Source organism: Sarcophilus harrisii, chromosome 4 (assembly GCF_902635505.1).
Source record: "Sarcophilus harrisii chromosome 4, mSarHar1.11, whole genome shotgun sequence".
In the NCBI taxonomy this organism is placed as follows: domain Eukaryota; kingdom Metazoa; phylum Chordata; class Mammalia; order Dasyuromorphia; family Dasyuridae; genus Sarcophilus; species Sarcophilus harrisii.
The window spans coordinates 14,160,112-14,181,674 of NC_045429.1; the positions used below are offsets into that span (position 1 = coordinate 14,160,112).

General features: G+C 43.7%; 1 protein-coding gene across 6 annotated transcripts in view; it reads right to left on the minus strand.

Moving 5' to 3' along the window:
* Positions 1-365: 365 nt before the first annotated feature.
* ATG4C (autophagy related 4C cysteine peptidase) overlaps positions 366-21,563 on the minus strand; it is a 67,488-nt gene continuing 46,290 nt past the window's right edge. For all 6 annotated transcript variants that reach the window (XM_031968985.1, XM_012547558.3, XM_023501671.2 and 3 more), the window contains 2 exons: positions 14,870-14,989; positions 366-1,595 (listed from right to left, as the gene is read on the minus strand). In XM_031968985.1, coding sequence (XP_031824845.1) covers positions 1,428-1,595; positions 14,870-14,989 — 288 coding nt within the window. In that variant the 3' untranslated portion in view covers positions 366-1,427. The remainder of the gene's footprint in view (positions 1,596-14,869; positions 14,990-21,563) is intronic.

Here is a 21,563-nt window from a genome sequence, read left to right on the forward strand (position 1 = left end):
TCTGCTGGCCAAAGGAACGATCTGGGATATTAGGATGTTTTCTTTATTGCATCAGACCATCTTCACTCCAAAATGTGGCATCGGTCTTATTACTAAAAGCACTCCACCCCACACAGTCGGTGTTCTGGCTTTTGTAGACAAACAAGTCACTTTTGTGATCAGAGATCAAACGACTTCAGGGGACACACAAACACACCGGCTTTTCCACTGAGCCATGGAAGCTCCATAAAAAGTTAATATTTTGCTTGTAGAGCAATAATACTATTTGCCTTTATTACAAATCAACAGGATTCATTTGAGAAATGATTCTCTCAAATGAAAAGACTAAAATAATCCCAACATTAAAACCAAAGCAAAGGCATTTAATGGTCTCACATCTTTATTAACACATTTGTTTTACAATCCTGGCTCCATAATAGCACTGGTACTTTTAAATCACAGATTTGCTCTCAGTGAAAGCATACTACTACTTAAAGAAGATTTACCTGGTAGATAACCTCGATGACTGAACACCCACACAAATGCACACTGATTTACAGTCACAGCCGAGAGACCAGAAGACGGACAGCTCCCAAACAAGGATATTTACTGGCTTCTCCCCTCCAGGTTTTCAGCCTAAATTGTAATGCTACAGCAGCACAAGCAGAGTCTTAATAAAATTACATGGCTGAGGCAGGAAACAAACATCGTTCCCATGTAATAATTGACTTTATCTGGCTTGATTGGGTGCAGTTAATATTAATAACATCGCTCTTTAAAAATGGGGAGAAAGCCAATATTTCAGTCACCTCTCATAAGAAGGCTTCATGTTAAGCTGAAGGAGTGGCCATTATGAAATCATACTGCTAAGTAGTATCTTAACTCTCAATTCCGCCGCTATAATTGCCCCCGTTACAGTGAGTAATTGCTATTCAGACTGAACAAGAAACACCTGGATGGATCCTTTAGCTGCATTAACATGTGGAGGGGAAGGCTAGGAGACATCAGGGGTTAATTGTCCAGTCTCGTCCATCAGCGAGACGAGTCTAAATCTCAGATGGCGTGTGGCGGCCTCGGGCTCCAGGATCACAGATGGGCAAAACCAAACCCCCAGGCCGCTCACAGTAAACGGGTCCCAGATCTATTGGACTGTGGGGGATTCATTTGGAAAACACACACACAGATCATCCACCAGCCACTCTGCAATATTAGCCAGGACTGCCAGACGTTCATCAGCAACAAAGATTCTCTCATAGGTCGCTTTCCAAAATATACACATCTTTAAAAATGTCTATTTTCAAATGCTCTTTTGTGAAAGAACGTTAAAAAAAATCCCTAAAATATTTACAAAAATAGATCAGTTTCTGTGTTGTAGGTCTCTTATTTTTTTTTCTTTATTTTCAAAGAAGTGTTCCGAGTGACTACAAATGCTCTGATGCAAAATGTCCTCAGAGCAAGACAAACTCTTCTGTGCTAAATCTTTTCAATCTTTTCTTTTCATCTTCTGAGAAAAGGTCGTCCTCATTGGTTGGAGTGCATGTGAAATCATAGTCTCTGGCATGACCCTTGACAAAAGTAAATAAAGGGTATTTCTCTCGGGAGGAGGCTTTCAGTACCTGTGGAAAGGACAAAGAATATACCCTTAATTGACAAGGAAGAATGCAATCGGCCCTCGTGGCGGCTTTGCCCTCGCTCCCTGCTCACTAAAACCTCTGGACAGGAGCAGCAGCCAGCCAAAATCTGGCACCCAGAGGTGCCCACCACCGGGAGACGCATCCCCCAAACCAGAACCCTTCCCTACAGCCTCCTTGGCCTATGGCCTTCCGGCCTTTGCTTGAAGACCCAAAATGGAGAGAGAGCTCCTTATTTTTCTCTTCATCTGGAGATTCTTTCTCAAATTACTGCTCCTGGTTCAGTTGTCCAGGGCCAGACAGAACAAGGCACGAGTCCTTCACGTGTCGACCCTTCAGATACGGTTTCCCTCACAGGGTCACTGTTTCTGTAACTGAGAATATTTCTCCTGCAATGCCTGTCATAAACCAGTAGATTATAACTGATATAATTAGTGTGTGCAAACAGTCGGCTGAAGTCATCCTAAACAAACGGTTCTACTGAGGCCTGTGTCATTTGGACAACAGATTTGTACTTCCTGGAACTGTTTTGAAGTGTTCACAAGTCAAGGAGCCTACGACAATAGCCTGCCCGCCTCGGAAATAGTCATTAACTGATTCAGCAGCATCTTCCAAGTTAAACCAAATTCCATTAGAAAAATCAATCAACTTTCATGAGCATATGAGGCAAGATTTGAATTAAGACTAACCGCCGAAGCCCAATTAACAACAGAAATCACGCTCTTAACTGAAAGAAGGCTGAACAGGAAAAAAAGAATATTGAAAACCAACTGGCTGTGATCACCTCAATTGTGATTTGTTTAAAAAAAAAAAAAAAAAAAAGGACCACTTCAATGGATGAAATTCAATTTCCTAAAATGTTAACATGCCATGCAGAAGATCCTCAATAATGTTTTTAAAACTTTGTTTATTACTCCCTTTAAAATTTAATTAAACATGCACATAGTGCAACACATATAGATAATCTAAAATTTAAAAAATAACTTTGATGAGATCAATGAAATAGAAATGTGGGTAGTAAGAGCTATTTAGAAAACCATCAAGTGTTTAAAATCAAACAAAATAAAAATCAGATTCTACCATTTTTATAATGCTTTTCTATTTTACACTTTAGTCTGATCTATTATAATTACACCTTATTGGTTAAAAAAAAAAAGAGGAGGAAAGGAAAAGTAATAATTGAAGAGGAAGATCAGAAATATGCAGGAGTTTGAAAAAAATAAAAGACTGGGGACAGAGGATGAAAAATACTCGTATCTAATTAAGGATTCTTCCTCTTCTAGCCACCGAGTCCAAGGATATGCCTGTGATTCTGCTAAAGTTATTGCCATTTTATGAACATTTCATGGCATTGATAAAAATCCAGTATCTAATGTTCAGAAACAGGGGAAAGCCAGCAACAATCATTGCTTATGGGACTTCTTTCAAGTTCAAGAAAAGTCTGGCTCATAAGTATGATTTCTGAGTCCAATAAACTTGAAGGCGTAAGTTTAAAGCCTGGGTCGCTGGGCAAAGTGTTTAGAAAAGGCTCTTTTTACCTAGTGGTGCTTGACAATGAAATCTCCTGCCCTACCGACCAAAAGCAGTGGGAAGGGAATGAGCAGGATGACAAACAGATCTAAGTGAAAATGATGTTCATAAAATGAATGAGCACATGGTGCCTACTATGCGTCAGGGATGTAAGAGCTCATACTCTACTTTGGACACAGGTTAGTGCCTTCCTCTGGTCCAGAAATAGGAAAAAACCCGAGAAATTACAACACTGCTCTAGATGTAGGATCACAGATTCAGAGCTGGAAGGGAGAGAGCGGAAGGATCATCCCGAATCTGACAGAGGAGGAAAAGGTGGAGAAACAGGAAATGGATTTTTCTAGCTTCAGATTCCTTTAGTTATGAGCAATTGCTCCAGTGGAGCCCAAATTCTTACCCAAGGCCATTCCTTAATTTTTTTTAGTCTGAGTCTAGTTCAATAAGTTAAACATTTATAAAGCTCTAACTATAAGCCAGACTAGAATCATAAATATTAATACAAGCAAAAATCAGTCCCTGCCCTCAGGAAGCTTATGTTCAAAATTGGGAAGATAACCCGTAAAAGAAAAAGAAGCAGAAGGGAGAGAAGGCATCCTCCTGGAAGCATGGAAAAGAGAGTCCAGGTCCGGGGTGAAGACTGAAGAGCCATAAAGATGTGGCAGGCCTGGGGATGTCCCTGAGGCAGGGTGATCTTCCAGGATAGGGACACCGCATCCAGCTCAAGCTGAACTTCAGGGGCTCCCACATGAATGCCTAGCTTGGTGTGCCAGGCCCCGAGGCCTCAGAGCCATGCCCATCTCTGCCACACCCACTGGGTGCCACCACCATCAGCTGTTGGGTTTGGCTGAGCCCTGATGAGAAGCTACCAGGGCAGAAATTGCCGAGATCTCTCAAGTTCAACATTGGGAGATAATGAAGAGACACAGGAGCCTTCCCAGACTCAGCCCTGCAATAACTGTCATTAACACATGACGAGGCATTCAAGTCCAAAGGCTGGCAGGGCCCCCACTCCGTTCCCAGCTGCTGCAGCTCTTCTCTCTCCAAGGTTCCCTGCCCATGGTCTTTCCTGCTGCACATCCCTGACACTCCCCTTCCCGAGCCATTGCCCTCACGCCTCTGTCTCCTGCTTCCATACAAGGCTCACTTAGGGGGCCACCTCCTTCAAGAGGATCTTCCTGCTTTTCTCAGGTAGTAGGACCCCCAAAAAATCAGGTTGTTTTGTACACAGCCTGTAGGTATCCCAAACACTTATGTTCCTGGCACACAGGAGGTATTTAATAAATGCTTGTTAACTTGTTAATTAAACAGCAGCACACAGTTCCATAAGGTCTGCAGAATCTCAGCTGAACCTCACAGCAGCCTTACAGGGGAGGTGTTTCGACCACCCTACTTTAGCATAAAGGACTTGCTCAGGGCCTCACAGCAAACAAAGATGGAGGCAGGCTTGTCCGGCCACTTCTGCCTCCAAAGGAGCCCCACCTCTGGGCCCCCCTGCACCAACCTGGGCTCTCTTGTCTGCAGATTCTCCCTTAGTCCTTCCAGAACACCCCAGGATACCCGAGCAGTGGTCGGGCCAGGGCAGAGGCCCTTCCATGCTCTCCTATCTCATGCTGGGGCCCATGTTTCTAAGATCTCCCTGGCTTTACTGGCCCCCATCTGCCCGGCACCTCTACAACCAGGTCTCTTTCAAATGAAATGCTGTCCCCAAGAGCCTGCCATGCTCCCAGCCATAACTCCCCAGGGCAGCCCCAACCTGATTAAAATGCCATAGGGAATTCTTAAGATTAGGGCATGACATGGCCCGCAGTGACCCCAGTACAGATTAGCATTCACCCCTCCTGTGTCTGTTAGCCACCCTTGCTCCAGCCACGTCTCTGTCCACCAGAAGATCAGAGGGGCTCAGAAAAGCAGTTATATCCTTAATCTCCAGAATACAAAACTGGGCCAGTATGCTCCCCTGAATGCAGAGATCTGCTCCCCAAAAGGAGTCTTATTTCTGAGTCTTACTTCTGTAAATCAAATCGCATTTCCCTTTTGGCCGCTATCAGAATTTCCAATAAGCTTTTATTCATTTTGGATTGATTTCAATTGTCAGAGGATTCAAGTGCTCTTAGCTCTATGCTCCTCCATCTTCAAGGAACTTGGACACAGACATTACAGGAAATCTTCTCTGTCCCAGGATTCATGGGTTTTGTTGTAAATTTTAACTTTCCTCTGTGCGCTTTCTTAAAGTAAAGGAGGCAGCATGATGCAGGAGCAAAGCAGGAAGCCCTGGCTTCTGGGTCCACCTCATACCCTCTATGTGACTCGGGCTCAAAGGGCCTTCCTTTCCCCTTTCCTCAGCTACATAGCAAAACCTACCCTGACAGAATCTAGAACAATAGCTAGGCAGATATGATGGCCCAATAAAGCCTACAGAATAAGAATGGCACGTAAAGAGCAGAAGGACAGAGTTCTGAGCCAGAGAAAGACCACAAACAAACAAAAAGAAGACCCTGGCTACAGAATCAGCCGCCCCAGCTCCTGCCTGTATAAAAGGGCTCAGGCAGCTGAGACATGGTGAGCTGAGAAAGCTGCAACTCTTCTGGGATCATCACACTGAGGATATCCCAGGCTCACAAAGCAGGACCCACCCCCAGGTTATTCTTGCCCTCTGCCCCTCCACTCCACCAAAGTTCTGTCCAAAATGTGTCACGAGCTTCTGTCAGCATCACCCCAAACATCCAGCCATTCTGGAAAGCAATCCGACCACAAAACTCTGCATGCCCTTTGACCCAGCAGTGCCATTACTGGGTCTGTATCCCAAGGAAATCATAAAGGAGGGAAAAATGTTTGAAGCAGCAGCAAAGAATTGGAAAAAGAGTGGCTGCCCATCAAGGGGGAATGGCTGAGCAAGTTGTGGTGTATGAAGGTAATGGAACATTATAATTCTATAAAAAATGAAGGACAAGCTGGTTTTAGAAAGGTCTGGGAAGATTTTCATGAACTGATGCTGAGCAAAGCGAGAAGAACCAGGAATACAGTGTACACAGTAACCACAAGACTGCAATGATCAACTAGGAAAGACTTGGTTCTTCTCAGCGGTTCAGTGATTCAAAGCACTCCCCACAGACTTTGGCTAGAAAGAAAATGCATCCAGGAAAAGAACTGAGGAGAATAAATGTAAATCAACATGTTGTGTGTTCCCTGCTTTTTTGCGTGTTTTTTTTCTTCTCTCTCATGGGTTTTTCCCTTTTGTTCTGATTTTTCTCTCACAACATGATTCATAAAGCAATGTGTATTTTTTTTAAAAAGTTGAGATCCCAAAAACATCACCCCAAACATATCTGCAAGTAGTACTCAATGATTCAGGCTTGCTCCTCAAACTTCCTATAATGATCAATGCATGAAACCTCAGCGAGTAAATTTTCTCCTCCAGCAGGACCTACCACAATAATGCATCCAGCATGTAGCAGTGGAAATGTTCCAGTGTAGCCCTGGGGCTGTTTGCTAACCAAGAATCCTGGGAAAGGACCCAAATGGAGCTGACTTTGGAGGCCTCTCTGAGGTTCCCTCTGAGTCTTAGCTTTGCCATCTGCAAAGGGACAAGAGTTGACAAGATGACCTCTGAAGTCCCTTCCTTTCTAAATCTATGAAAAATATCAGGGAGACTCAGAGCAGTTCAATGATCAGTCCATTCACAGAAAGGAAACCACTGACTCCAACCCAGATCTGAATAAATATAATGGACACCTCCTCTTGAAGCACACTGGGATTTCAGGATTTCCTAAGTGTTTTTCAGACTGAATTTCAATAATAGAAACAGGATTTAATATTTTCCCTTCTTTGTATCTAGCCCTTTATTCCTAAAACTACCTTCATTTTATATATATACATATATACTAAGATAACATATATAAAATATATATTTTTTGATGTCCTTTTTCCAAAACACAGCCAGGTGACAAAAGTTCAGATCTTTTATTGTTTTCTTCAATATAGCCCGGTTAGCTCAGAGGCCTATCTCTCTGCTTGGTTCCAAGAGATCTTGCAGCTTTGTCCTTTATCGCCTCCAGCTCAACTCCGACTTGAGGCTTCTCAATCTCCAAGTGAGGCAAATAGACTTCTATATCTCCCAGAATGCTCTGTCTCCAACCCCAGTCGATGTTCCCCAAAAAACTCTTCCAAGAAACTCCCCCAAGCTCTAAGAGCTTCCTGTATATATATATATATGATCTCCCAAAGGTTAACTCCTTCTTCTGGAGAGAGAGGGATTCTGGATTATCTCCCAGAGTGCTCTCTGGCCCTAAGAGAGGTGTGAATTCGGATATCTCTTTCTAAACCCTGACTCTCCCAAACGTGTGAACTCCATTGAGTACTTAGATACTTATGAGCTCTCTAAAGGTGTGAACACAAGCATTGTTTCCATCAGTTGTATTTAGTACCTTGTTTCAAGTTCTGGCCCAAAATATCTCTTTCTAAGATCAAATCAATCATGTTGAACCATGCCAAATTAGATAATTATTGTCTCTATCAACTCCAATGGCTAACAGTTTGTAAAGATTCCAACAATATATTATATATCATTATATATTATAGATATATCTTCATAATATATTTAATATTATCCCTTCTTTGTATCTAGCCCTTTATTCCTAAAACTATCTTCTTTCAATTTTATACTTGGATGCTGTTTTTTCTTAAATTTGTAATGGTGGATTTATTATCAAAACGATACTTTTCATCACGTATTCTTTACAGCGTATCTTTGAAGATAGGGTTGGTAAGGAAAATCTACAGACTTATAGGTAAGAAATCAAGATCTCAGAAGTAAAATCTCTTCCTCAAAAGTCACACAGCTAATTAGTAGTAAGAAATGACCCAGTTTTGTTCAGCAACCATCATCCCCAGACCAATGTCCTTTCCACAACTCCAGACTAGCACACACCAGAACTGTATCCAGCGGGACACTGTTCAAACCAGACACAGGTCACTTCAAAGTTACCACGTTATTACCTCCCACTTACCCTTTGACCCCTTGAAATGTGGCTTTTGAAATGTGACATCATTCTCCTGATATTATTCTAGCCATCAAACTCTTAAATCACTAAAATCAATAAACTTTTCAGTCCTTACTCACAAGATCACAGAATTTTAGAGTTGGACAAGGCCTCCTATTTCATCTGGTTCTAAGACCAAAAAGATGTCCTCCTTTTTCAGCATTTTCTCACAATTTCAGGTAAAGCTGAGCAAGGGAGCTTCCAAAGGGCCAGAATAATGCCTTCAGGTGAGCAGGGCCTTGGGGTGGATGCCTTCAGGGACTCTTGGACGATTCCTAAGAAAGGGGGTTTGTGACACAGGAGAACTCGTGGATAGAAAAGACAAAGGAAGAAGAGGCCATGTGAAGTCTAGCCCCAGGAGTCGCTCAAAGCCCACGTACAGATCTCTAGGGAGATGGACCATGTCTGAGCCAGCTGAGTCACCACAAAAGAAGAGAGAAAAGTCTGGGGGAATGAGGGAGTTGAATGGACAAGTGCCCGTGTGGAGGGGACTCCTGTGGAAGGGGAACAGAGAGAGAAAGAGAGAGACGGAGAGAGAAAGAGAGACAGAGATAGAAAGACAGAGACAGAGAATAGAGAGGAAAGGGGCCTTAGAAGCCTGTTTTACAGCTGAGGAAATAGAAAGAGAGCTTCTTCCCAAGGTGACACAGGAAAACATGGAGGGAGAGCCCTGTTGCTCTGACTCATGTTTGGCCTCCAGGTGTGCTCGCTCCAGGACGGAGGCAGCACCTTGGACAGCACAAGCTCCAAAGGAAGCTCCCAGGACCTGAGCAGAGGATGGCCCACAGGGAGGCTGAGGGAGGCCACTGGAGCCAGGACAGAAGGCTGCCAGAGCACCGGGGAGACTGGCCCAGAAACTCCTCCATGAAACCCTACAGAAGAGCAGAGGCTCACGCACCAGGTGACAGAACAACCCTGGGAAGCTCAAAGGAAGCTTCTCAGGTGTCCAGTTCTGGGGGTCCAGAAGGTTGGGAAGGGCGCTGATGGACAAGATCCCTAGGACAGTGCCTGGGACAGCAAATGCCACTGAAGGATCACCTGGACACACCTGCAGGCACCTGGTCAGCCTGGGAGCCCCTCACTGAGCCCCAGAGACTCCGAGGAGAGAGAAGCCTCATGGCTTGCACCTCTGGGACCAAATGGAGCAGACTCAGCCTCATGCTGAGCCAACTCATGCTCCCCAACTCACATGCTCTCCCTTAATCATCCCCCCAGTTCCTCTCCCAGGGCTTGAGAAGCCTCCTTCAGCAGCATCCTTCCTGAACACCAGCACCAGAACTGAGCAGGAGTGCCCAGAGCCCAGGCCTGGGGCCTGCGGGATCTGAGTCCAAATCTTAACACATATAACACTTCCTACCTGTGTGGTCCTAGGAAAGTCACTTATCTCAACTGAGAAGAAGGAAGAAGTAAAAAAGAAGAAGGAAGAGAGAAGAAGGAGAACGAAAAGAACAAGAAGAAAAAGAACATGAACAAGAACAACATGAAGAACAAGAAAAGCAAGAAAAAGAGAGGATTATGTCTAACTCTGGATGACCCTAAGGGTTTTTATCTGTTGTCTTTTCTTAGCAAAGATACTACAGTGTTTGCCATTTCCTTCTCCAGAGTTTCCCCATTTCACAGTTGAGGAAACTAAGGCAAACAGAGTGAACAAGCTTGCCCAGGGTTACCTAGGTAGAAAGTATCTGAGACCAGACTTGAACTCGGGTCGTCCTGACTCCAGGCCACATGGCTGTCCATGCCCAACGCACAGTAGGTGATATATAAATGCTTCTTTCCATTCTGGTTATTTGGATTCTCACTCTGGTAGAATCTAAAACTACCAGTCAATTTTCCCACCTTTGGGACAAATATCTAACTAAACTGCTAGCTATCTTTCACCTGCCACAGAAGTGGGTGACCCATAAGGAGGCACCCATGCCTTAACCCAAATCACTGATAAAATGGCAATATTTTATTATAATATAATTAGCCAACAACAATCCCTGAAGGCTCTTCACCAGCATCAAAACATTAACTGTCCCTCAGCAGAGTCGCTCAATCAGGCTTGAATCTACCTGACTACATTCATCCATGGCCTAAAACCTCTCCATTTCTTCCCCAAAGAAGAGCATGATGGACGTTAACAACAATCTGCTGGAGAGTCCGTGACTAGCATCCAGTGACCCTGAGGTTTGCTAAGCTTGCCATCTTCTCAATGACACCATGTTGAGTGTTGTGATCTCAGATAGGATCTTCCTGATGGTCACGGGCCATCCCACAATAAGAGTTTCATTTTGCCAACAACTGGAAGTCAAACTCATTGGTTACTACTCCCAATCCCCTTCTCCTTCCTCTTATGAGACTCAAGATGGCCAACCTCAGTCATTAGCAACCACACACACTCATTCTTTCACAATCCAAAAGGGGATCTGTCTGGGCTCATGGTTTGGGCTGGCTAAGTCATAGATGCCCAAGTTTTCTAATTATATTCTTCTTTATCTTGAGGTTCAGCTCTATATGAACCACTTTTATTTCTCAGTATTTTATAGTACCCAGATCTTTCTGATTAACAGATAAAACAGAAGCAAAACAGGAGTAATTCTGTCTTCTTAACTGTCTGCTACCATGACCCCGAACATTCAGAGCAGAGGCACAATGGGAATGGCCTTCTCTCCATAAGTGGCGAGTCTCCACAACGGAGGCCTATGTGAACCAACCTGATGACCGACCACTCACCAAAGACTTTTGTGGAAAGGTCCCCCTTGAAAGCAGTCCAGCCAAGGTAATCCCTGGAGTACTTTCAAGCTCTGAGGTTCTATGTCTCTATGAACTTGGATGAACTCTATGAAATTTCTATTTCTAATGGTCAAGTTATTCATTGACAATGGATTTTTAATATCATTATCAAAAGCCACATTCGAATTGAACAATTTTATTCCTTAATATAAGTTAGCTAATTCTGATTGCTCTTTCACTCTCAAAGAGAACAAAAAGAGTATCACTATGTTAAAGTCCAGTTAGTGTGTTTGGCTGTGGCTGATCAGACCAACACGAGCTCGGAAGGTTCTGCACAGGTTGGCCACAAATTTCTTCCATGTGAATATTTGGGGCAGATTCTCTGAATTGTGCATCTTATGTTTCTTCTGAGAAGCTGGCTGATCCTAGAGAAATAATAACTACCTTCAACTGATGTCTTAATTTGCTTTCTGCCTTTCTACAAATTTCCCAACTACTAAGCATTAGCCCAAATGAATTAAAAGTAAGGCATTCTTGATTAGCACGATGCTGAGAAAGTAATTTAAAATGTCCCTTCCATTTGGCTTAGAGAGTCCAAATAAAGTATTTACACCAAGGTAAGGAATGATAAAAAGGAAAGCTATATACACCAAAACACTGATTGCTGCATTTTTGAAGTAGCAAAAACTGGAAATAAAATAGAGGCCCAAGAATGGGCCCAAACAAAGTGTGGTTTGTGTATGAAATGCAGTATCACTGAACTTTTTAGGACTAGAGCTGAATGAAAAAATGTTATTAAGAATGAGCTAGGTGCAAAAATCCCACAATAAAAAGGAAGAGAAGCATGGGAAGCCTTCTGTGAACTGATGCAGAGGAAAGAGAACCAGGAAATGACAGATACGATGCCAAAAACTGAAGTGGAGAAAATGGGCGTGCTGTGAAATTAGAACAGCTGAGCATGACCCCAAAAGAAACATGAGCAGGTGCCACTCTCCCTCCTCTGCAGAGGTGGGGCTATAGAACAAAATGGTAGATGTGGATGCTGTGCTATTTGTGCTGAGCTGGGGTTTTTTAATTCCTCTTTTTTTTTTTCCATAAAAAAAGGGTGGCTTTTCTGGAAAGGAATAATTCAAAACTCAAGAGGATGTAAAAAGCAAGGGTAAAAATAATTTTTTAAAGGTGAGGCAACCCAATGGCATCCCTCCAGAAAAAGCACAAGGGCCTGCTTGTTCGGAACTTCAGGCTCTGGACCTGGTAGCAGATCTTGAGTCAAGGGGGAGAGAGTCACCAGACACAGTTCCTTCTCACGTCAGATTGCTTACTTGCTTTGACCCTAGCAGTAGATCAGAGTTTGTTATCCATTCTTAAAAGAACATCCTTGAGGTATAGCTAGGTGAATAGAGCTATAGTGCAGAGAGTGCTGGAGTCAGGAGGAGCCAAGTTCAAATCTGGCCTCAGATACTTTACACGTCCTAGCTGTGTGAGTCTGGGCAGGTTACTTAACCGCAATTGCCTCAAAAAAACAAACAAACAAACAAAAAAACTAACTTTCTAAATTTTGCTGTATGAAGATGTAAAAGATCTCAGAGGTCACTGAGTCCAAGCCATCAATTTACATATGGAGGCCAAAAAAATCTCATTGACTTGTGGACTCTCCCCCTGGACCCAGCGACGATAATTATGGAGTGTTTCACCGCTTTCAAAACATTCTTACAGAGATTATTTCATTTGGTCCTTACAACTCTCCTATGTGGTAGAGGTGGAGATTATTAACCTCATTTTACAGGTGCAGAAGCTGAGCCAGAGTCTGAGGGAGCAAGGGACAGACACTGCACAGCCTTTCACCCAGGGCTCTTTATTTTGTGTTATGTTTCCCAAGTGAGAATATAATCTGCCAAAACTAGGGAATTAAAGGATAATAGGAATGTGTGTATATAAAATATGTATATGTGGATGTCCATGGGTGTATGTGTGTATGTATACTTAAATATGTGTATGTGGGGTTTGTGTGTCTGTGTGTGTATATATACCTTTATGTGTTTGTATATATGTCTATGTGTGTGTATGTGTGTGTGGTGTTTGTGTGTCCATGTGTCTGTGCGTCTACACTTTTATGTGTGTGGTGATTGTGTCTCTCTGTGTGTGTATATGGTGCTTGTGTGTCCATGTATCTACACCTCTATGTGTGTGGTGTTTGTGTGTTCATGTGTGTCTTATGTGTGTATATGGTGTTTGTGTGTACGTACACACATGTCTAGTGGAAGAAGTTACGCCCCACACATGGGGTAACAATGGCTTTACCACATAAAGGGGAAAGTCGTCTGCTTTTTGTGCCGAGGACTACAAGGATCCCTCTTGACCTTGAGAGGTGGGTGAGGAAGGCGGGGGGCCCCACTTCTAAATCCCGGTGTCTACACTGGCAAAGGGGGGCACCGGAGGGCACAGAGTGCCGGGCCTGGATCTCCAGTCCAGCCTCAGACACTTCCCAGCTGGGTGACGCTGGGCAAGTCCCTTAACGTGTCTGTCTCAGCTTCCTCATCTGTTAGAAAGGAATAATAATAGCCCCTACCTCCTCGTGTTGTTGTGTGAATATAAGAGATTATATTTGGAAAGCACTTTGTGAACCTTAAGTACCATCTGTATAAATGTTAGCTTTTATTATTATTATCACTATTTTTATCTAAGTAAGTGCTTTTGTTTTAACATCTGCTTCAGTCCTATCAAGACAACAACCAAAAAAGCTCAATCCCATTCACTAATAGTTTTAGATAGAGACTCTATCGGATACTGTCAAATAGGAGACACCAGAACCGGGAAAATAGACATTTCCGCGTTCTTGGCCTGCCATCTTGAAAAGAGACTGAAAGGGAAGACAACTGAAAAATGAAGCCTAAGAAAAGGTTCTCACATATCTCATTTTCTCCTCTCCTCGTTCATTTTTCTGTCATGTCCATGTTAAATTCCTTCTTTTACATGGCAGGTCATGTAAACTAAACATAACTTACAGGAAACTTTGGCTTTAACTTTAGTCATTTTATTTTTCTTGCCGTTAAAAAATGTTTTTGTATCTTCAGAGCCGATTTTCAGATTAAAAGTTAATTGGAAATAAAAATGACTCATAAGCCATTGACTACTCTATCTAAACTCAACTTCAAAAATAGAATCATGTTTTGTTTTTTTAAAAAGTCCCGTAAAGACCTGCCATCAAAGGGCCCTTGTCCTTGTGAGCCCTGGCTCCCACTGAGCTAATTCTCCTGATGTTCGGTAGCATAAGGACTACTGGCCGTTACCGCTCAGAAAACGCCGTAGCAGTACTCAGAGGCCAAAGAAATTGCAAGTTGAAAGCTAATGAGAAGAAGGTGGATAAACCTATTTCAAATATCCTTTAAATGAAATAGATCTGATTAGGGAAGTTTACTGGAAGGTAACAATCCTACTTAATCCTGCAGAATCCAAAAATACCATTTTCTCTTTTAAAAATCAAAGAAGCACTTGGACTAACAAGAAATAATGCACAATTTGGTTTGATCAAATCCTTCATTAATTTTTTCCTTTACCCCTAAGGGATTGCCCTTTTAAAATCCTCTTCAAATGGAATATAATCTAATTGCTTGCACAAGGGCAGCAGTTGGCAGAAAAGATTTTTATTTCAACAGTGCCACCTAGTGGCCCAATAGTTCCACGGTCATTCTAGGTGGCTCTCGGTCTCCCCCCTGAAAAGAAAACCTTTTTTGGGTCCATATTTCTCTATTTGCTTTTTGCAATTCATCACCAATTCGGCCAATATTGTTAACATGTGTGCATGTATGTACATATACATAGAAGAGGGAGAACGGTTCAATAGCATAAAAATTTCACCCGCAGCTTTTAAGGGGTGATCCCTCAAACCCCCCTCTCCCCCTTCCCCAGGGTCACTCATTCTGGTGCCGCAGCATTTAAAGCATGGTCAGGTCCCAAACAAATGTTGACCGTTACCTTGGTGATTTCTTCCGAAGCTCGCTCAAAGTCTTGGATGTTTCTACAGTAGAATCCTACAGTACAACTAGGGTCCATTTTTCTGAACGACATCTTTTTTGGAGAAGGACAATGAAATGACTGCAACGGAAGGAACAAAAAAACTCCTTTAGGAGATGAAAGCGACATATTTTCTTTTTATGGGCTTTACATAACGGGAACCATCACTTAGGATGGGTAACGCAGCCGTGCTTCCTGTTTCTCAGACTTAAATTCAAATAAACAAAACCTTTCTGAACCTGCCCTCTGCAAAGCACCGAATTACATCACTACATTACATATATTCAATTCCACGCGAATCTGCTTTATTAATTATTCATTATCAGTGTCATTGTTGAGATTAAGGGAAATGTATGCCCCCCAAAAGTTTGCAGTCCCAACAGTTTCTATATGCTGTCCCTTAGCATCTTTTACAGAACCTCCTCGTATTGCCTAAAAAGCCTTCCTCCTCTTCCCTTCTTCTTCCTCTAATTCCTTCTCCCCTCTTCATCCTCCTTTTCCTCCCAGATTCTCCTCCTCTGTTTCCCATTAAATAGGCCCTGAGTAACCACCACTTTCTCATCTGCAGGGGTACAACTAAGCCGGACTACAGACCACAAACACACATGACTAGTCTAAGCCAGGGTGTCCCCAAAGTCTTAGTACAGCTTTCAGCACCAATAGTCTAACACTGCACTAAGACTTTGGGGACACCCTGTATTTAAATCACGAGGTTTACAACCAAGTCAGATTATGTGAGGAAAACTCTGAGACTGTTCCTTCCATGACACAAAGCTGGGAAGGTCTTAAGTCCTTCAATAAAACAGAGGCAGACATAAAACAAAATCATCTCGATGGCGACTAGTTCTGTACCGATGGGTTTATCTGACGAGTCCACATGATGTGACTGGTCCCAAGAAAACCAGTTAGTCTCCCTATCCCGGCGGTTCATACACAAGCCAGGCTAAGCTCCTCCTCTGGGCTCCTCCCAGGAATGGCAGGTTCCTCCAACGGAGGCTGGGGACAGAGAAGGAGCCGAAAGAGAAAGGCCTCTCCCTTCACATGCCTGCTGTGGAGGCCCTTCCTTCTGCTGCCCAGGCCCCGGGGTGGCCGGCATCCAAACTCCAGCCATGCTGGCCTGCAGGAGACCGTCCTGGGCCCCTGTCCTGGGTGCGACGCAGTCTCCAGTTCCATCCCTGGCCCCTCCAGGCACCAGAAATCACGGCCTCCACATGCCTCAGTGGTCCCAGACTACAGGGTCCCCAAACAGCCCTGGAGGAGGAGGGACAGATCTGAGCTCTATTTTACAGGGGAGGGATGCAGGCTCTGAGAGCTCTGGGAACGGCTGCTAGGTTCAGACAGACTCGGCTCTCCTCCCAACTCCAGCTCCAACTATTCACCCCCCCCCCCAGACCGGCCCTCACCTTCAGGCCTTCGCCTTCTGCTCCAATTAGCTGAAATCATTCCAGACAGTGGATCTTAGTGCATGGATCATGCTCCCTAAACACACCAGGACATGAGTGGTCTGCCATGGGGAGGAGGGGGCAGCTGTGGGCTCAAGTTCACTCTGTGGCCTAAGCAAGCCCCCAACCTCTTGATTCTGCCGGGTGATGCCCCAGGGTCTGAGCTGCCCAGAAGGTGCTACCCTGAACAGTGGAGGGAGTTTCCTCTTCCAGAAGATCCTCATGCCAAAGAAACCCCAAACCAGGTGGAAAGGTGGGACTTGTGGTAGCAGACAGGCTCCAGAGAAGAAAGCATCTTAACATCCAACACTAAATTTTTCTATGCAGTTGTTTTGATCACTAAAATAATTACATAAACATTAAAATTAAATTAATGCTAGGACTCACTTAGAATTGTAGGCTGTATGCTTGTTCATTCAAGCAGATTTTGAACTAAAAAAAAAATACCAATTTATAATTCAGATTGATTTCCGTTTATTACAGGCTAAGTCAGTTCTCAAAATATTGTCCAACCAACCATAAGAAACTCGCCACACTATATTTAGACACAACCCTACGGTACCTAGCTGCCAACTTACATCGTGTAATCAAGATGGATTATGTCACTGGCAGTCAGGTTCCAGCAAGTTCCAGTTTTTAAAAGCTTCCATCTCACACTTTAAGAGGACTAATGTCCAGAAAGTAACCCTTCCTATATTGTTTTTTTTTTTTTTTTTTTTACATTTAAAATTAAAAGTCACCCTGGATTTGACTGCCAACCAGAGCCGATGGCTCCGGGCCCTCTGTTCCTGCAGGCATCTGCCTCCCATCCCAGCTCTGAGGCCTGGAGGAGCTTCCCAGCCAGCCCAGGGATGAGAAGAGGGACAAGGCATCCCATCTGTGGGTCACCTCTCAGAACCAGGGGAGGCTTGGCTGGGGCCACCCAGAAGATGTGCTCCCCCCAACCCTGGAGCCGCTGACTTGTCCATGTCCATGTCACCCCTGACAGGCCCCGACTACCCTGGCCCTGACTGCCCTGGTCCCAGCTGTCCAAACCCTGACTGTGTGGGCCCTGACTGCCATGACTTTACAGGCCCCTCCTGCCTGGGCCCTGACTACCTTGACCCTGACTGCCCAGGTCCTGGCGACTCCCACCTCCTCCCTGGCAGCACCACACCTGGGGCTCTCCCAAGGGCTTCAGGGCCCCTCCTCAGTCCTTTCAGGGCTTCCTCTCCCCTTCAAGGGCCATGCTTGATGACTCTAGTAACCAGATTCTCCATCCACACGGGCGGAGCGTCCACTGTGGGAAGGAGCCTAGGCCCTCGCACCCGAGACGCGGATGGCCCTGGGCCCTGGGTCCTGGGCCTCCTTCAGGATGGACCGGGTGTTTGGCTCGGGTGACCAAAACCCTGATGACATCAGACACCAGCAGCCACGCCTGCCAGGGAGGGAGAGCGGGGCTGTCGAGCATGTTTTCTCAGTAATCAGTGTGGGCGTCCCCGAGACAAACCCATTGGGCCTCCCTTGCTCTTCTGTCCACAACTGGTGTCACAAAGTTTGGGGAAAGTTTAAGCTGTCTTTCTAATGTTCCATGTAATTTGGTTTAGACACATTTAGAATCTCAGTTTAAAAACAGGATTTAAAAATTCTTCAACTTGAGGATTAAATTTTTTCTACCACAGCCTCTACCCGTCACCCTGCTGGTGGGAAGGGAAGAAGCCACACATCTGCTTAGATTCTTCCTCAGGCTCTGTGAGATACCATCTTGCAAACCTTATAATCCAATCAGAGCGAAAGAGATCCAAAAGTGAGCATTCAGTTGCAGTGAACAGTATTTTGGGGAAATCAAGGCAGCAGCTCCAAACAGCAGCTCTCCTACCTGCCAACCTCCTGCCCTCGAGCATAATCCTGATCTGTCTTTCTATCCACTGAGAGGAATAAGTGTCACCAGTTCCACTTCTCAGCAGACTTGGAGGCCATCAGGAAACCACATCCAAAAGGGTTGTTTTCTGGAGCCCTTAAGTTGTGTATAGAAAATGGCTACAATAGGTAGCATGGACTGCAAAAGACATGGCTTATGGATCCGCCTTTCATGACTGACAGTGTGCAAAGAGTAAAATGCTAAAGAGAAATGGGGTGAGGGTGAGGATGGGCTGGGGTGGCTGACCTGGCCCTGAGACAAATAAATGACCCCGACTGGCCATGGTCACCCCCGCCAGAGCGACCTGAGGATGACAGTTTCTGCCCTGCTCCCAAAGGAGCTCCTCTTTCAGTGACTGCGCACTCCTCCACCATTGGCCTCCACCCTCACATCCACTCCTCCCGGAGCCGATGCTTCCTTATTCACTCTCTCCTTCCCCACTTCCTCCTCTGCCGCCCTTGTTGAAACCTTTGTGACTTTATGCCTCAACTCCTGCAATAACTGATTCTTCTCCTTCAAATTACTCCAGCAAAATGGATCTTGCTAAAACAAGAGTTCTTAACATTAGTGGCAGAATGGCAAAGAATTTGGGGTCCTTCTCAGAATCATGTTTTTAAATGTGTAAAAGATCTAAGTTTGCCAAAAAATTATTCTGAAATACAGGTATCAAAATTTAAAAACAAAAAGCCAAGATCAGAGAGCCCAAGTCGAGAGGCCTTGTCCTAAAGCCCCATTTGGATGGCGTCTTCTCGGCCTCCTCACCCAGGCGCTCACACCACGGGTGACCCCGATGGAGAAGTGAGGTGCTGTCCTGGGTCCCCTCCCCCTCTGCCTCTGGACCACTTGATGGTCTCACCAGCTCCCACAGACTGAATGGCCATCTCTGTGCACCACTCTCTCTGCTGACTCCCCATCTTGCATCTCCAGCTGGTCTCTTCAGATACCTCAAACTAGACGGGCAGCAGACATCTTCATCCAAAGCAGAAACCGCAAGCTTTCTCTCTGAGTCTTTCCCCATCCCACCATCCCATTATCACAGAGGGTGACGTCATCTTCTCAGGCTCTTCATCCACAAGTCACCCTAGATACCTGACTGTCTCTCATGCCGGCCATGTTGGCCCCCTCTCCCCCCCCCTCTCCCCGACAGACCTCATCATCTCCCACCTGGCTACAACAGCCAGGGCGAGAATACCTAGGGAGAACTAGCAGGTCTGACCCTTGGTACTCATCCCCAGCCCGAAAGTCCACCAGAAGATCCACAGGGATAAGCCCCCAAGCGCGTGGCTCAGACTGAGATCAGCCTCCAGAGCTTGCAGAGTTCAGAACCAAAGGGCCAGGTCAGCGCTCCAAGACAATATACAGGTCCCTGTCCCTGATTTAAGACTAAATACTCCAAAAAAGCAACACAGGACCAGCCCAGACATTTCCTCAGACAGGCACCGCTCGGCTTTAACCAAAAGAATACAAAATCAGGAGAGAAGCTGCAAGAACGAGCAAATAAGGAAAGAACCCGCCATAAAAATCTGATGTGGCGACAAGGACGCTTAACACCAACCCAGAAGAAGAGAATGGCTCCAAAACAAGCAAGTAAAACCTCAGACAAAACCAGTGGGGACACAAACTCCATGTGGATTCCTGAAAAAGAGGAAGCAAGTTTGGTTTTCTAAAAGTTAAAAATATTTTTTAGAAATGAAATGAGGAAAACCAAGGTAAAAACAGAAAAGAAACAAGAAATGGTTTTAAAAAAAAAAGAGTTAAGAAATAAATTGTTAGTTTGATACAAGAAATACAGAACTTTACCCAAACAATAAACTCCCTGACAATTACAATATAGCAAACAGAAGTTACAGATTCTGTGAGATAAGCAATATTAAAACAAAGTCAAGAGACAGAAATACACACACACACACGCACATTATTGGTGAATGATATATGTGTATGTATATATACATATATGTATTATATGAATGTATATGCATACATATATACACACATGTAAAAATATAAGTTATCTCTTCCTAACAAAAATACTGATCTATAAAAGAAATCAAGGAGCAAAATTTAAGAATCATTGACTATCTGAACACCATGACCAAGAAAAAAAGAGCCAAAAATATTTCAGGATATCCTAAATGCCCAAACATATCTCTTGGACCAAAGGGCAAAATAAAAACAGAAAGAATCCACCAGTCATTCACTGAAAGAAACTCCAAAATGAAAACTCCCAGGAATGTTGTAATTAAAATCCAGAGCTTCCAGGTTAAAAGAAAAAGACTGCAAGAAGCCAGAAAATGGAATTTTAATGAAACAGAAGATTCTAAATATTTCTGATGAAAAGTTCAAAGCTGTGTGGAAACTCTGAAGGTTACAAACACAGGAATCATGAGAGAGAAAAAAGTGAAGAAGTGAATATCATAAAGGACTAAAAAAAGATAAATGTTTATGAGATGCTACCTGTGTCACCTCTAAACTCTTATCATTATCAGGGAAAGAGAAGAAGATTAATTTGACAGAGGGACTGGGAAGAATATGTTGTCATGATCTCAAATGAAGAATGGAAGGGGAAAAGAAAAGAAATATACTGTGGGGAAGGCATAGTGGAAAGGAGAAGGATAGGGAAAATAATCACATAACTGGAATAACAATAAGAATTATATATAGTCAAGAAGGAAATGGTTTAGGGATTGGTTGATACTTGGACCTAACTCATCTGAATTGGTCAAAGGAGGGAAAGATACACAAACATATTAATACAGACTTTGGTGCAAAAATACATTTTTTTCAAGATAGAAACAGAGAGCAAAAAGGAGAATAAGCAGACAAGTGGATTAAAGGAGAGAACAATCCTAAGGAAAACTTTGTAAAGTAAAAAAAAAAAAAATAGTAAAAACTTTTTAAAACTTTGGAATTCTGATCAATGGAATGACTAACCATGACTCCAGAGAGCTTAGGACAAAACAAACTACTCACTTTCTACTAGAGAACTAATGCATTTAGGTGCAGACTAAGACATATATCTTTGAACATGACCAATATAGAAATCAGTTGTACCTGAAAAGACATGTTTATAGAAGAGGTAAATGGCTTTTTTTTTCTTTCTTTCACTTTCCAACTGGGGGAAGAGGAAGATAGGAGATGTGAAAAGTAAATTTTTCTTGATTGAAAAAAATTTAAAGAAAAAAATAAACAACATTAAAAGACATCAGAAGTCTGAACAATATAATGACTAGTCTGGCTCCTGAAAAAATGATAATGAATGTTACTTCCCTCTCTCTGCAGAGAAAGTGGACCACAGATGTTTAAGTAGGCACAT